Raw genomic sequence first — 18,394 nt, forward strand, 5'->3', positions numbered from 1 at the left:
AGATACAACCCTCAACATTGTCCACCTGGGAGGATACGACCCTCAACATTGTCCGCCCAGGAAGATACGACCCTCAACATTGTTAACCCGGGAAGATACGACCTTAAACATTGTAAACCCGGTAGAATACGACCCTCATCATTGTCCGCCCGGGAAGATACGACCCTCAACTTTGTAAACCCGGTAGGATACGACCCTCAACATTGTCCACCTGGGAGGATACGACCCTCAACATTGTCCACCCGGTAGGATTCGACCCTCAACATTGTCCACCCAGGAAGATACGACCCTCAACACTGTCCGCCGAGGATGATACGACCCTCAACATTGTTCACCCGAGAAGATACGACCCTTAACATTGTCCATGCGGGAGTAAACGACTATTAACGTTGTCCACGTGGGAGGATACGACCCTTAATGTTGTCCACCCTGGATAATACGACCCTTAACATTGGCCTCCCGGGATGATACGACCCTCAACATTGTCCACCCGGAATGATACGACCCTAAACTTTGTCCACCTGGGAGGATACGACCCTCAACGTTGTCCACCTGGGAGGATACGACCCTCACCATAGTGAGGGTCGTATCCCTCGTATCCAAGTCTGAAGCTACCCCACACCTGTAGACAACCAACAAGTCAACCCGGTGATGGTTGCATGACTAGGCAACGAACAGACGTCTTGACGTTATCTTGAGATGATTTCGGGGCTTTAGTGTCCCCGCGGCCCACTCCTCGACCAGGCCTCCACCCTTAGGAAGCAGCCCGTGACAGCTGACTAACAGCCAGGTACCTATTTTACTGCTAGGTAACAGGGGCATAGGGTGAAAGAAACTCTGCCCATTGTTTCTCGCCGGTGCCCGGGATCGAACCCGGGACCACAGGATCACAAGTCCAGCGTGCTGTCCGCTCTGCGGCTCGGCCGACCGGCTCCCATAAGCGGACATCGCATAATTTCAGAGATATACATGTCTGAAGATGAGCTTGATCCCCCTGTACATAAATTATGGGATCTAACCACCTTAGGCATCGTCCCTGAACAACCTAGTAAAGATAATGACAGGACAAACAATCAATTCCTGGACTCAGTTGTCTACAGGGACAACCAATACTGAGTCAGGTTACAATGTTAGCTGAATCATCCTCAGCTGCCAGTAAATCATTTCATGGCACAAAACTCATGTGTTGAGTTTTGTCTCAGGTGAGTTGTCTCTTAAGTTTGAAGGTCTCAGGTGTTGCACTTCAACAACCTGAGGAACTGAAATTTTACCATGACATAATACAACAACAGATCGATAACAAATTTATTGAAGTTGTAACCAATGATGACCCTAAGGAAGGACATTATTTGCCACACCATGCAGTACTGAAAAATTTAACCATTACCCTACTGAGGATTGTATTTAACTGCAGTGCTAAGTCCAAGCAGAATAGTGTCTCATTGAATGACAGCCTTCAAACTGGCCCTTGCCAATCACAAAGGCTGTATGACATGCTGTTAAAGTTCCGCATAGTGAGTAATGCATACACAGCCGATATAAGTAAGGCATTCCTTAGGGAAGCCCTCCAAGAAGAGGACCGAAATTACACCAAGTTCCTATGGATAAAGGCTCCTAGTGATCCAAACAGTAAATTAATAACATACAGGTTTGCTTCAGTTTTTGTTTGGAGCTACTTCTTTATATTTTCTAATTCAAGCAACCTTCAACACGCATTTGAAGAAGTTCCATAGCCCAAATAAAACTCAACCTACAGTGAAAAGGTACTTCTTAACATATATAATGAGGCCAATTGAGAGTTGTTGGGAGCAAATATGACTCTCCAGTCATGGGTCTCCAGTAATATAAAATTAAATCAACTGATTGAGTCAGAATTTCCCAACTTTCAATTACCTCAAAAGACGAAAGTATTAGGAGTCAAATGGGAAACAACATCTGACCATGTATGACTAAGTATCCCAGAGTCTGTTAAATTCCCTCGAAAAAGTACATCAAAATCAACCAATTAAGCTACATGTATTCTGTGATGCCTTAGGAAAGGCTTATAGCACACTAGCCTACTTAGTAACTAATAAGGAAGCAAATTTGCTTACATCAAAAGTCAGGATGGCATCGTTGAAGAAACGGTCATTGCCACAACTGAAGTTAACTGCCATACTGCTAGGTGCTGCTAATGATTGGCTCATTACTGACCAAAACCTTAAGTTACATCCACTTGAAGAAACTGTGGTATGGTCAGATAATAAGGAAGTACTGCAGTGGGTGGAAATAACAACAGCAAACGCCTTTCGTGAGCAATTGCGTAAAAAGAAATATTAGAGTTGTCAGCTGGGTACAAACTCAGATATGTACCCACAAAAGAGAATCCTGTTCACTGTCTCTCCAGAGGCCTAGACGATGAAACAATTACCCAAAACTGAGATGTGGTTCCATGGACCTCAGTGGCTAGTCCAAGTAGTAGTTGGCTAGGAACAAGTTTACATTACAATATTTATATTCCATTCTGGTAGAATTGTTAATAATTCAATCATTGTGACCAATGTCGCTGCTCCCACTGAGATTCCTGAACCACCCTGGACTTTGGTAATTGATACTACTCAGTACTCTGATCTAGATAAATTAATCAGATCACTCAAAGGGTGTTTGATTTCTTGAGCAAAATATAAATCCAACATAAATCCCCTCCTCCTCTGATATATATTGGGTAAAGTAAGCCAAAATCCAGACTTATGGGGAAGAGTTGAGAACCTCCCTGATAAGACCAGTAATGATCTGGGTCTCTGGATTGACTTTAACCATTAAAGCATTTTGTGATGCGGTGGGCGCATATGACATGTAAATATTGATTTTGCATATGACATATGATTGTGGGCACAAATGACATTCCAAATATTGATATTGATTGATATGACATGCAAATATTAATTTAGAAGTAAAACATATATGGTTTCTCCCACTGCAACCACTGGGATATGCTACGCTCGGGTGTGTCCTTATGTGGGACCTCCACCACTCCCTAAGGAACGAGTTGTCCACCTTCGTCCCTTTGAGACCACTGGTGTGGACTACACAGGAGCCTGTTCACCTGTGCCACTACAAGAGGAGTACACTTAGAAGTGATTCCAGATATGAGTGGAGAGGCATTCATACAGGCCTTATGCAGGTTTGCTGCCCGTCTATCCTGCCCCAAGATTATGATCTCAGACAATGAATCCCAACTTGGTGGCAGGGGAAGCACGTCTGAGGGAGGTTTGGAATCACCCTGTTGTATGTACTGCTCTGAATCAGCATCATTGTCACTGGAAGTTTATACCCCCCAGAGCAACATGATACAGAGGCTTCTACGAGCGAATGGTGGGAACAGTCAAACGTTATCTTAGGAAAACCCTACATCGCCAAAAAATCGATCTCTAGGAGCTGCAAGTCGTTGTCACGGAAATTGAGTCTCGGGTCAATAACCGACCACTGACCTACCTCTCTGACGATAACTCGCAACGTGAGCCATTAAGTCCATCTCATTTGATGTATGGAGGGTTTCTTACCTCTTTAGCATCCCTCACTGACGAGGGACCAGAAGATCCGTAATATATCGGAGAGAGTGACTTGATTTAGAGTTATAAATATCTGTCAAGAGTAATTAGTCGGTGGAATAAAGTTTGGACTGGAGAGTATGTAAATGCTCTGAGAGAGAATAACTACGTGGCAAACAACCCCTACAATTGAATTCAATTAAAACCTGGTGATATTGTTCTGGTGGACAGTGACGATCCATGCTCAGAGTGGCCTGCAGGCTGTATAGTCTCTTACAGAGAGGGTGTCTTGAGAATAATGTAAGTAAAGTGCAGAGGCACCACTAGTCTCAAGACACTTGAGAGATTATTTCCTTTGGGGCTAGTAGGAAATGAAGTCGCCCAAAGACTTCTCATCCCTCCAGCTCCAGTCCAAGACATCCATCCTACATGAACTGCCACACATCAGTACAAAGTGAAACGTAAATAATATTTCCATAATTCTGAAGAGAAGCAATGAAGTGTTCGGCATCCCTAGATATTGAACTCCGACCCGTGTTTCTCACCCCTGGAATTATGTGGGAAATTTCCACATTAAATATACAAACTCTAATGTAACAGTCATAAAATTAGTGTTAACTATTAAATGACTAGCTAATTTACATTAGTTATTCATAGAAAAGTTACAGAAAACGGGGTTACATTCCCGAGGTCAGTTACCGTCGTTTTTGACTCGTTTCTGGCTTTAATATAAAATAAACCTGTCTTAGGGCTTGTTACACAATAAAATGAATCTACTAAATTAAATATATAGTAAATAGTTAGATTTGACCTTAAACCCATTCTTCCTCCCGAATCTCGAATGTAAGCAACCTCGGGAGTAGGAGGTAGCCATTATATACAGAAGCACGGAGTGTCGTTGTGGTGAACTTAGAGCTCACAAGAGGGGCCTCCCCACAGAGACGACAGAAATTTTACTCCCAGTAGTTAAAGAAAGCATCGTGACTTACAACAAAGGAATATAGTTACTATTTGCTGCAGCAAATTGAAAGACGAAGGCAAGTACCAGTTCGGTTAGTCTATTAGCTCAGAATATAGTGGCCAATTTATTTATGTGTCTAGGATTAATCGTTAAGGCATAGGACAACACCACCCACAGGAGTAAGCCTCAATATTATAACGACATAGATTCATGTGTGTAAAACCTGTACATATATATAGTCATCAGATATTACGGTGTATCGTATCCCCAGGTGAATGTGACCACATGATACTTAGTTGAGCTGGATAAAACAAGGACCAACAGCCGCCATTAGTACAGGTACAGAATGGACTACATATGGTGGACAGTGTCTGATGTTAGATGACCAGTCAACGCTACAAACCGGCTGAGGCCATTTTAAATGTTCTTTATATAGTTGTTTGATCTATAACACCTCAACAATTAAATCTACCGTTTAATTACAATAAGATTAAAATATGAAACACCCCCAAAATGTGTGAAGGGAAGTTTACTGGTAGCAATAAATTATAAAATTCAGTCCGCTTAGAAGTCATAAATATCATTTAATACAATCTCTTGAATTAATACTCAAATATATCACCGGAAGATTTTCCCTCAATATTTCAAAGCCAGGTGGTTACATAACAGCATTTTAAACCCAGGTGGTTACATAACAGCATTTTAAACCCAGGTGGTTACATAACAGCATTTTTAAACCCAGGTGGTTACATAACAGCATTTCGAAGGCTGGTGGTAACATAACAGCATTTCGAAGGCTGGTGGTAACCATAACAGCATTTCGAAGGCTGGTGGTTACATAACAGCATTTCGAAGGCTGGTGGTAACCATAACAGCATTTCGAAAGGCTGGTGGTAACATAACAGCATTTCGAAGGCTGGTGGTAACATAACAGCATTTCGAAGGCTGGTGGTAACATAACAGCATTTCGAAGGTTGGTGGTAACATAACAGCATTTCGAAGGCTGGTGGTAACATAACAGCATTTCGAAGGCTGGTGGTTACATAACGAAACATATTCAGTAAAGAATCTTTAATTCTAAAAGCTATTAATACATAGTTTAGATGCTATTAATACTGTCCAAAATACGGACTTGTCATCAGGTAATAAACCCAGCAGTAAGGTGAGTGGATGGCTCAGTATGTCTTCTTGTTATATCTTAGAACATACCAGTAACAACAGTGACTGTATCTCAGTGTATGTCTTCAGACATTACCCTGGACGCCAAGAGCTACGTGCACCCGGACTACCCTAGACGCCACGGGCTACGTGGACACCGGACACCCTGGACGCCAAGAGCTACGTGCACCCGGACACCCTGGACGCCACGGGCTACGTGGACCCGGACACCCTGGACGTCACGGGCTACGTGGACCCGGACACCCTGGACGCCACGGGCTACGTGGACCCGGACACCCTGGACGCCACGGGCTACGTGGACCCGGACACCCTGGACAGTCTGCCGTACCAGGGAAGGAATCTCAACCTGACCATCAGCCGGGGCGTCACTGATGACGACCCAGCCATAGACTGGTGCTGCCCACTTTGGCGGCTCAACTGTGTCCTCCCTCAAGAGGAGGGTACAGTCATCTGAGTTTCAAAAGCACGCTTCTCACCGGTTCGTATTGACTATATTTTAACACGTGAATATCTATAACTCAGTTGTTTAATTCACAGTGCTTTCCATTGGATTAAAAAAAATCTTTAAAAGTCATGAATTACAGAAGGTATAAGGCTTCCTGAGTAGCTTTGAGTACCGTTTAGCGACAAAGAATATTGGCAAGCTTCAATGTAATAAAATAACAGATTAATATTCAGCCCAACATTGTCTTGTTTAATACAAGCTAGATTTACTTGATATAAATTTTCTTTGACATGAGTGTGTGACATAGACAGGTGTGGGATTCAGTGTTCCATCTCATTTGCGGGTGTGGTTGGATAGAGTAGCCGGGTGTGGACTTCTGTGTTCCTTCTCATCTGCCGGTGTGGGTGTAGAGAGTTGCCACATGTAGTTTTCATTGTTCCTTCTCATCTGCAGGTGTGGGTGTGGAGAGTAGCCAGGTGTGGGCTACAGTGTTGCCTCTCGTCTACAGGTGTGGAAAGGGTAGAGTAGCTAGGTGTGGTATTCAGTCTTCCCTCTCATTTGCAGATATGCTTCGGAGAGTTACCAGGTGTCTGGGGAGAGTAGCCAGGTGTGAAGGAGCCAGGTGTTGACATTATTGTTCTGTCTCATTTGAAAGTGAGCGCTTGGAGAGGTTCCAGGTGTAGAATTAAGTATTTACTCTGATATAGCAGGTTTGGGTGGGGAGAGTTGCCTGGTGCGGGCTTCACTGTTCCCTCTCATCTGCAGGTGTTAGCGTGGAGAGTAGCCAGGTGTGGGCTTCAGTGTTCCCTCTCATCTGCAGGTGTAGGTGGGGAGAGAATCCAGGTGTAGGCTTCAGAGTTCCTTCTTATCTGCAGGTGTGAGTGGGAAGATTAGCCAAGTGTGGCTTCAGTGGTGCTTCTCATTGCAGGTGTGGGCGGGAAGAGTAGCCAGGTGGGGCTTCAGTGTTCCCTCTCAATTACAGGTGTGGGTGGGGAGAGACTCCTGCGAGGACTTCACCGGAGGGGCGTCCACTGGTGAAAACCTTTCGATTGGATCGAAGACAGTGAGGAGAACAAGGACTACCTCCGAGAGCTCGCTGCGTCGCTTAGCAATTTAAATAATGTTTATATATTGTAGACTGTTGAGACCTGCCTCACGAGACCAATAATGTACAAGGACACATCTACGAGGAGCTGGTTGTTGAGACCTGCCTCACGAGACCAATAATGTACAAGGACACATCTACGAGGAGCTGATTGTTGAGACCAGCCTCACGAGACCAATAATGTACAAGGACACATCTACGAGAAGCTGGTTGTTGAGACCAGCCTCACGAGACCAATAATGTACAAGGACACATCTACGAGGAGCTGGTTGTTGAGACCTGCCTCACGAGACCAATAATGTACAAGGACACATCTACGAGGAGCTGGTTGTTGAGACCTGCCTCACGAGACCAATAATGTACAAGGACACATCTACGAGGAGCTGATTGTTGAGACCAGCCTCACGAGACCAATAATGTACAAGGACACATCTACGAGAAGCTGGTTGTTGAGACCTAGCCTCACGAGACCAATAATGTACAAGGACACATCTACGAGGAGCTGGTTGTTGAGACCAGCCTCACGAGACCAATAATGTACAAGGACACATCTACGAGGAGCTGTTGTTGAGACCAGCCTCACGAGACCAATAATGTACAAGGACACATCTACGAGAAGCTGGTTGTTGAGACCAGCCTCACGAGACCAATAATGTACAAGGACACATCTACGAGGAGCTGGTTGTTGAGACCTGCCTCAACGAGACCATAATGTACAAGGACACATCTACGAGAAGCTGGTTGTTGAGACCAGCCTCACGAGACCAATAATGTACAAGGACACATCTACGAGGAGCTGGTTGTTGAGACCTGCCTCACGAGACCAATAATGTACAAGGACACATCTACGAGGAGCTGGTTGTTGAGACCAGCCTCACGAGACCAATAATGTACAAGGACACATCTACGAGGAGCTGGTTGTTGAGACCTGCCTCACGAGACCAATAATGTACAAGGACACATCTACGAGGAGCTGGTTGTTGAGACCAGCCTCATGAGACCAATAATGTACAAGGACACATCTACGAGGAGCTGGTTGTTGAGACCTGCCTCACGAGACCAATAATGTACAAGGACACATCTACGAGGAGCTGGTTGTTGATGACCTGCCTCACGATGACCAATAATGTACAAGGACACATCTACGAGGAGCTGGTTGTTGAGACCAGCCTCACGAGACCAATAATGTACAAGGACACATCTACGAGGAGCTGGTTGTTGCTGAGAGTTTTGGTATGCTGGTGGTATGAATGAGTTTTAGTATGCTGGTGGCTATGAATGAGTTTTAGTATGCTGGAGGTATTAATGAGTTTTAGTATGCTGGAGGTATGAATGAGTTTTAGTATGCTGGTGGTATGAATGAGTTTTGGTATGCTGGAGGTATGAATGAGTTTTGGTATGCTGGAGGTATGAATGAGTTTGGTATGCTGGAGGTATGAATGAGTTTTGGTATGCTGGAGGTATTAATTGAGTTTTAGTATGCTGGTGGTATGAATGAGTTTAGTATGCTGTGGTTATGAATGAGTTTTAGTAATGCTGGTGGTATGAATGAGTTTTGGTATGCTGGTGGTATGAATGAGTTTTAGTATGCTGGTGGTATTAATGAGTTTTAGTATGCTGGTGGTATGAATGAGTTTTGGTATGGCTGGTGGTATGAATGAGTTTTAGTATGCTGGAGGTATTAATGAGTTTTAGTATGCTGGTGGTATGATGAGTTTTAGTATGCTGGTGGTATGAATGAGTTTTAGTATGCTGGTGGTATGAATGAGTTTTGGTATGCTGGTGGTATGAATGAGTTTTAGTATGCTGGTGGTATTAATGAGTTTTAGTATGCTGGTGGTATGAATGAGTTTTGGTATGGCTGGAGGTATGAATGAGTTTTAGTATGCTGGAGGTAGGAATGAGTTTTAGTATGCTGGAGGTATGAATGAGTTTTAGTATAGCTGGAGGTATGAAATGAGTTTTAGTATTCTGGAGGTATGAATAAGTATTTAGTATGCTGGTGGTATGAACTAAGTTTTAGTATGCTGGTGGTATGAATAAGTTTTTAGTATGCTGGTGGTATGATAAGTTTTAGTATTGCTGGTGGTATGAATAAGTTTTAGTATGCTGGTGGTTATGAATAAGTTTTAGTATGCTGGTGGTATGAATAAGTTTAGTATGCTGGTGGTATGAATAAGGTTTAGTATGCTGGTGGTATGAATAAGTTTTAGTATGCTGGTGGTATGAATGTGAAAAATCTGGCTCCAGAATACTAATAATAATGATAATTAAATTTCGAAGGACCACTCCCTTAATGGGAGAAATAAATTAAATATTTAAATTTAATAATTTAGAGAAGCAGTGCCTATGGATCTCCAATAATGAATATATAGGATGCTCTGAGTATGCTGGGATAATATAATGTGATTGATCATAAGAATATTAGGGCAATGGACTCGTAGAATGATAATTAAAATTATAGAGCCAAATCCCTCTACACACTTTGGGGGCTATTATATAATGCTAGTAGGTAATTCACTACAATATGAATATAAGTTATTAATTATAGTATATATGTGAAATATGTGTTAGTTAATGAGAAGTTGAAATATTAATGCATATCAATAATTAAATCAAGTATATAATTAATAGGCAAATAAATAGAAATTCACTGACTCTCAATAATAAAAAGACACTATCTATATATTAAGACTGGTAAATTCTGAGCTGTATCAGAGGAACGTAGATTGCGGCCAGCCTCTACAACACGTTGGGACCAGCAATGAGATAGTAATCCTTGGGACACGTGATCATGGAGACAGTCATACGCCTCCTCAGTTGAATTACACAACGCTGAAATAAGTAACTTCTATAATTTCCACTCCACTAGTATTCACTCATTTAAACGCAAGATATAAAATAATTGGAGGGGTAGACACATCACTTACATGGGTGATTTATATCGCCTACAGCATCACGACATGGCACCTGCTTTAGTGAATATACCTGAGCTCAACAATAAAACGATGAGGTAAAATGCCCGCCGAAATTGGTGTCCGTGAATTGGGTAAGCTGCGCCCTTATTCTGAAGCCCCGAGATGCTTGCAGAATTGGAAGATTTGGTCGGGCTGCTTCGGAACACCTTGCTGCCAGTTGATCGATAATGGCGAGAGTCCCTTTCCTCCATCTCGGGTTGACGCATGCGCAAAAGCTCCCAGTAGGGGCCCTGAGCATAAATTATATTATATATTTAATTCTTAATGTGGAAGGAAGTGAGTATGACGAATATTTACATCATAAATAAATGTGTTATGCGTAATATATTTTCTCGTAATGCAAGTAAGTTAATATGAACCGCGCAAAATAAACGAGAAATATTTAAATGGTAAGTAATTTGTGTTATATTATTCACTGAAACACCTATCTAGCTGAATAAATGAATTGCAGTACACTTTAGTATACTAATTAATGTAAACTTATTAATAAACGATTATCGTTAATAAAGGAAAGTAAATAACTGGACTCTATTGAGTCTACAGATATGTAGAAAATTATTCCCTATGGCGGTCTTTGGAGCACGACGCCATAAATACTAGGAAAGATATGACAGAATTGGGTCGCAATAGGATATGAAATGATATTAGTACACTACTGGTTAGTATAGTGTTAGTAAATTGTAATTGTTAGTACAAAGATGATTTATCGAGGTACTAAAAAGAAAAAAAGTGTTGGATATTTCCAACAATGAATGAATTTTAGTATGCTGGTGGTATGAATGAGTTATAGTATGCTGGTGATATGAATGAGTTTTAGTATGCTGGTAGTATGAATGAGTTATAGTATGCTGGTGATATGAATGAGTTTTAGTATGCAGGTAGTATGAATGAGTTTTAGTATGTAGGTCGTATGAATGAGTTTTAGTATGCTGGTGGTATGAATGAGTTATAGTATGCTGGTGATATGAATGAGTTTTAGTATGCAGGTAGTATGAATGAGTTTTAGTATGCAGGTCGTATGAATGAGTTTTAGTATGCTGGTGGTATGAATGAGTTTTAGTATGCTGGAGGTATGAATGAGTTTTGGAACGCTGGTGGTATGAATTAGTATTAGAATGTTAGTAGGTTGAATGAATTTTGGTATGCTGATGGTATGATTGAGTTTTTGTATGCATTGTATGAATGTATTTTAGTTTGCTGGAGGTATAAATAAGCATTTGTATGCAGATTTTATTAATACGTTCAGAAATGCATATTGCATGAATAACTGATTTTGATATACTGATTTTATGAATAAGTTTTGGAATGTAATTTATATATTAGCATTTTCTACACTTTATATCGATATTATTTTCTTTACTGTTCTTTATTGGATCAATATTATTAGTTTTAGCTGTTTATTTTTTAAGGGATTTTAGTTATTTTGACATTTTAGGAATTTTAGGCATTGAGAATTTCTGTCTCACTTTTAGTCTGTCTTAACCTTATTATCCTCAAGATCAAGCAGGAGCATATACACCTGTGTTATTGTAAGTTGCTTAATGTACAACTTAATACAGTAAGTTGCCTACTGTAACTTACTATAATGCATTAAGCAGTTTATTATATATGTACTTTAATATTATCAGTATCCGATTGTAAACGTGTTCTACTACAGTAGCTAGCCTTTTTAGGAACTTTCTTTATTACAGTAAGTAGCGTACTGTACAAGTACTTTAATATAGTATGCAGTATACTGTTCAAGTAGTTTAATACAGTAAGTGTCCTTCTGCTCACTTAAATGTACAATTTCTTTAGAAAAGAAACTACCAAGAATTTGCCTTTAAAGGAGAAATTGAGTATAACCTTGGATTGTCAATGAGAAGTCTGAGAGCAATAGTACACCAAGAACTTCAACAAAATCTTGTAGATCTGAGGCAAAGTGAAATCGACACCAGTAATTCCATCTATCATCATACTGTCATGCAAGAGGAGCCACACATCTATAGTTCATCCAATAAAATCAGCAGACTTCTAGATGTTATTACTGCTCGGTTTAGACTCGATTACAAGTATCTCTGGGAATTCGATTATCTGCTGATGTAGACCTGACCAAATGTAAACTGTGTCAACAACATTATTCGCACACCCTCCGTCACTATGTGATGGAGTGCGAAAAGATACGTAAATTCAGAGACAATTCTATAAAAATGTTCTAAAGATGAGTAAATGTTTCATTCAAAATGATCTGCTGCCAGAGATTTTGGCCAAATATCCCCAGTTTGCAAACTGTAGGTAGTAACTAAGAGTTATTGTAACCTATCCACCGCTGCCCACTGGATGGGGGGCGGTGTGCAGGACAAACATATCAATTTTGACACTAGCTCTCCACATATGTCAGTTGCTTAATTTAGAAACTGTACTTGTGGTCGATCTCGAACCCATTGTTAATGTGACGACTTATACTGAATTTTGTAACTAGCTCATCAAAATTGTAACTTGCTTAGCTAAATGAATTGTGGGGTTCAGTCCCTGAGCCCATTATGTGCCTCTGTAACCCTTTCCACTACCGCCCACAAGATAGGTATGGGGTGCATAATAATTGAACTAAACTGTACACCTCCTTTGATACTGTAAGTAGTACTGTACTACGCTTTTAATAGTTCAGTACTGCAAGTATTAAAGTAAATACATGCATTATCGGAAATAAAGTAACATATAAGTTTAAACAATATAAACACTTTTATTTTCACTCATTTTCTGAGGCCTATTGTTTGGAGGTATTAACTTGCTAGTGGCTATGATATGACTTTTTCAACAGAAACAGAGTAAGACAAATCCGAGTGGTAAACGTTGTCAATGGTCCTCAGGACTCTGGCCTGAGACCTGTCTTGTTTACCGTATATATAAACCATGTTGATACAACACTCAAGTGCAACATTACCTAGTTTCCGATGATACAAAAATCTATATTGAAATAAATTAAGAAAAACATAAAATCGTTACAAGAAGACTTAGGCTTTTAAAATTTAACAAAAGATTTGCATTTGCTGGTCAATACTGGCTATACTCAGTTTAATATTACTTTGGCTTTCCATTAAGTGACTGGAGAGGAAGGTCTCATTTTTGATCATTTTCTCACTGATGATGACCTAACTGGTTACATCTGAGGGTATAAGACTCAGTGATTGTGACAACCTATCCTGACATTTTCCTGTCATAGACACCTTCGCTATATCTCACTATCAAACTGTTGCTCCTGACAGTGAGAACAGTAACCAACCTTAATACATTTAACCTGGGAGAAAGTCACTATTGCTAACCTGCATAAGTTTGGAGTGCCTGCCTTCACGGAAAACTTTATAATATTCCATATATCAACTAATGTAACTTTCTGCATTAGTTGCAGAAAGTTGCATCATCAGTGCATCTATCCATCAGTGAAATTTCCATCAAAACAGTTTCAATGACAATTTTTGGCAATCTGTCATGTCAGGTCCTAGTTAAGGAAGGGGGGAGAGAATCTTTCTAAAAAACAAATAGAGGACGTAGGCCTGGTTGGAATTGCCACGTTAAAGAATTCCAAATTACATCTGTACTCACCTTAGTTGTGCTTGCGGGGGGTTGAGCTTTGGCTCATTGATCCCGCCTCTCTACTGTCAATCAACTGGTGTACAGATTCCGGAGCCTACTGGGCTCTATCATATATACATATGAAACTGCGTATGGAGTTAGCCTCCACCACATCACTGCCTAATGCATTCCATCTGTTAAATACTCTGACACTGAAAAAGTTCTTTTCTAACGTCCCTGTGGCTCATGTGGGTTACTCAGTTCCACCTGTGTTCCCTTGTTCGCGTACCACCAGTGTTGAATAGTTTATCCTTGTCTACCCGGTCGATTACCCTGAGGATTTTGTAGGTTGTGATCATGTCTCCCCTTACTCTTCCTGTCTTCCAGTGTCGTAAGGTTCATTTCCCGCAGCCTTTCCTCGTAACTCATGCCTCTTAGTTCTGGACTGGTCTAGTGGCATACCTCTGGAACTTTTTCCAGCTTCGTCTTGTGCTTGACAAGGTACGGGCTCCATGCTGGGGCCGCATACTCCAGGATTGGTCTTACATATGTGGTATACAAGATTCTGAATGATTCCTTACACAGGTTCCTGAAGGCTGTTCTGATGTTAACCAGCCTCGCATATGCCCCAGACGTTATTTTTTTATGTGGGCTTCAGGAGACAGGTTTGGTGTGATATCAACTCCTAGATCTTTCTCTCTGTCCGTTTCATTAAGTACTTCATCTCCTATTCTCTATCCTGTGTCTGGCCTCCTGTTTCCACCGCCTAGTTTCATTACTTTGCATTTACTCGGGTTGAACTTCAACAGCCATTTGTTGGACCATTCACTCAAGCTGTCTAGGCCTCCTACTATCATCCTCTGTTTAAATCCTCCTCATAATTTTTGCATCATCAGCAAACATTGAAAGAAAGGAGTCTATACTCTCTGGGAGATCATTTACATATATCAGAAACAGTATAGGTCCAAGTACTGATCCCTGCGGGACTCCACTTGTAACGTCTCGCCAATCTGAGACCTCACCCCACACATTGACTCGTTGTCTCCTGTTACTTAGGTACTCCTTTATCCAATGGAGTACCTTCCCTTTCACTCCAGCCTGCATCTCCAGCTTCTTCACTAGCCTCTTGTGTGGTACTGTATCAAAGGCTTTCTGGCACTCCAAAAATATGCAATCTGCCCATCCTTCCCTTTCTTGCCTGATTTTTGTTGCCTGGTCGAAGAATTCAAGTAATCCTGTGAGGCAGGACTTACCATCCCTGAACCCATGTTGATGCTGTGTTACAAAGTTCTTTCGCTCCAGATGTTCCACTAGCTTTCTTCGCACAATCTTCTCCATCAGCTTGCATGGTATGTAGGTTACGGACACTGGTCTGTAGTTCAGTGCCTCCTGTCTATCCCCTTTTTTGTACAGTATATCGGGAATACGTTAGCTGCTTTCCAAATTTCTGGCAGTTCCCCTGTTGCTGTAACAAGAGAGCAGTACATAGTAGTACAACATGAACATCATAACAGCATGAACAAGCCACAGGCGCGGCGCCAGTCAGGCGGCGCCAGACAATGGAAAAAGTTACACCTAGGTACCAGTTAACCAGGAGGACAGGTCAGCGGTCACCGGGTCACGAGGAGATCAGAGTTGATGCCGTCATGATAATCTTCAGGGATTAACCCCTAAACATCAAATGCAAAACCCTCATGTTCAACTGGGGAGCAGGAGATCATGCTACAGACAGTAGTGTGGGCGCAGCCCAGGAGGACGGTGTGTGTGGACTCGGGGAAGGAACATCATCTCCAGGAAAACTGTGGAACAACATACGAGTAAGTACGGCTCTCTGGTACTAGAGCACCTCATTCAGTGCTCTTGGCCTCTAGTAGGGAATATAGTTAGGGAGTGTCTTATTTAATTATTTCAAATAAAGTCATATATTGTTAAGTGTTATTAAATGTGTATTAATGGTTCCTTGCCTTAGTGATATTGGGCCTACCGTCCCCCTTTGCCCCAGTGACCTAGTGTCCTTAATTATTCAGTACTCCTCCCCCCGTTCGTCTTCCGTGTTAAGGTGTTAGTATTGGGTGTGTCCCGCCTTATTCTTGTGTACTCTATAGTTCCCAAGTGGTCAGGATTATTCGAGTGTCAGGCCAGGATCCTTGTACCGTTCAATTGTCCCCTACACCTGTCCTGGTAGGTTATTCCATCTGCAAGACCTACGAACCTCACTCCGGTCCCCTGTCCGGTAACTCAGGGTGGTGGCAGCGTCACTCGGTAACTCATACGATAGGCTGTGACTACGATTATCTCTATCTTTCTGTCTCACTCTCCCTCACTAGTGTCTCACTCTCCCTCGCCCTCACTCGCTCTCGTTATCCCTCCCTTGCTCTCTCTCTCTCTCTCTCTCTCTCTCTCTCTCTCTCTCTCTCTCTCTCTCTCTCTGTCTCTCTCTGTCTCTCTCCTCTCTCTCTCTCTCTCTCTCTCTCTCTCTCTCTCTCTCTCTCTCTCTCTCTCTCTCTCTCTCTCTCTCTCTCTCTCTCTCTCTCTCTCCTCTGTTTACTGGTTTACGTCTTCGTATGACGGCCCGAGTGTTAACATCTTACATGATCGATATAGCATCTGTTATTACCATAGAAAGAGCGGAGATTGCACGGTTAGCTCAGTGGTAGTAGCGGGGTGCGCGGTTGAGATAATACAAGGCGAGTTATTACATTGCCAGTGATTTCTTATACACTATGGAGAGTGGCAGGCACAGTTCTTCTGCCCCTTCCTTTAGTATCCAAGAGAACATTGGATACTAAAGGGGACAAGGGGACAAGTATCTGTCATTGGGATACTCTGTGGCAAGATGCTGGGTGCCCCAGAGATGGCTGGGATACCCTGTGGCAAGATGCTGGGTGCCCCAGAGATGGCTGGGATACCCTGTAGCAAGATGCTAGGTGCCCCAGAGATGACTGGGATACCCTGTGGCAAGATGCTGGGTGCCCCAGAGATGGCTGGGATACTCTGTGGCAAGATGCTGGGTGTCCCAGAGATGGCTGGGATACTCTGTGACAAGATGCTGGGTGTCCCAGAGATGGCTGCCTGTCCCAGACCAGACCAAGAACTAGTGCTCTGACCATCATATTATCAACAGGATTTAAGACAAAACAAATATTTTACAATCAAGTGATTTCTGATTGCCTTAAAAGAAAAACGGTTTATGAATTTCGTGATGAAATTATATAATTATGAGAAAGGAACGTCGTGGAAGATTCCTCTGGGCCTGTATTACATGTAATACTCTCAGAGATAAGTATTCTACACTATACAGCAGAGCTGTATACAGGACACGAGACTGAACCTGACCTTACTACAGTTCTCTGTTAGATCTGTTTATATTTGGCTACTAATGTTTTAATATTGAAATAAATTTATTTCAAAATGTATTTCATGTTTTGAAATTAAAATAAATTTATTGTGATATAAATTACACACGTAGAGTTGAAGCAGCTCAAGCTATTCTCACGCCGTCCAGTCCAACGTGTTCATATTTACCTGAATTTGCCTGAGGGCCACTATCTCTCGAGTGGCCAAGACGAGGACAGAACGATTAACAAATTCTTCAACATTTTAAGTTTCGATGAGTTCAGCCCTGTCATGTCTGGTTTACAGTGTTGTTAACCCTGTAAACTCTCAACTATTCCTCGTATGGGAGCCCACTTAGAGCATAAAGGCATAAACACACAAGGGCATAAAGCCCAGGAGCTCCCGCCATCTACAGGGACGTCCGCGCCTTGGCCCCGCCCACCTCTCTCAGGATTGGTGCGCCAGCCAGCCAATCACAGCCGGCCGGCCGCTCAGCAGCCAGACTTGCTTCAGTCAGCTACAAGTTCTCTCGTCGCCAAGTCGCGCCGTTGAGGCCTTGGCAATTGAACTGTGACCCAACCAGCTCTACAGACGCTTACAGCAGAATGATGTCCAAATAAACCCATCCCACCCATCCTCATCCTTACCCCCCTCCTTCTCATTCTCTCCCTGCCTGTACAACAACACTCCACACACACACTCACACAATACACAGTGCCCAACCTACTAATCATAGAATTAAGATGTGAATAAGGCTGTCTTTCTAAACTGCTTCTACCTCTTGTTTTTCGCCATTCCAAACGATCATTCCCGAGCGGTAGCCAAAACTGGGTTCTTGAAATTCTCGCGAAGGTTTGATGGGGCAACTAACAGCCTTGTAGCAGGCTTAGGCTATCGATAGGTTCAATTACCAACTGTTCAAGTAACTGTAGTTGCCTAACAACCAGAAGTTAGCGACCTCGGCCGAACTAACAGCCACCAGCCACTTAGTCTACCAAGACACAACACAAACATTCACCTTAGTATAGATTAGACTAGGCTTCCTGGCCCCACAAGGCCATGGCGACCAAAGTCAGCTTCACTGACGAATCTGGCCAGATTCGTTCTCCAGCCTAACTACTTGAAGTAATTCATGAGATCACCCAGATTACCTACAAAAAATGTGTTCAAAATAACAACTGGAGCCATCTTGTTGGTACACAATGCAGACCTTCCAGAACTCCTTTCGACCGACAGTCTGAACAAACTATTGGAGAAGGTGGATCACGGTCTATCCCCCGGCCAACTTCCAAGCCAAACACGCCATTT

General features: G+C 42.3%; 1 protein-coding gene across 1 annotated transcript in view; it reads left to right on the top strand.

Moving 5' to 3' along the window:
- LOC123753658 (uncharacterized) overlaps positions 1-6,141 on the top strand; it is a 66,790-nt gene extending 60,649 nt beyond the window's left edge. Inside the window, exon 3 of the mRNA XM_069322434.1 lies at positions 5,740-6,141. Coding sequence (XP_069178535.1) covers positions 5,740-6,020 — 281 coding nt within the window. The 3' untranslated portion in view covers positions 6,021-6,141. The remainder of the gene's footprint in view (positions 1-5,739) is intronic.
- The last annotated feature ends 12,253 nt before the right edge of the window (positions 6,142-18,394 follow it).

The sequence above is a fragment of the Procambarus clarkii genome, chromosome 11 (assembly GCF_040958095.1).
Source record: "Procambarus clarkii isolate CNS0578487 chromosome 11, FALCON_Pclarkii_2.0, whole genome shotgun sequence".
NCBI lineage: Eukaryota > Metazoa > Arthropoda > Malacostraca > Decapoda > Cambaridae > Procambarus > Procambarus clarkii.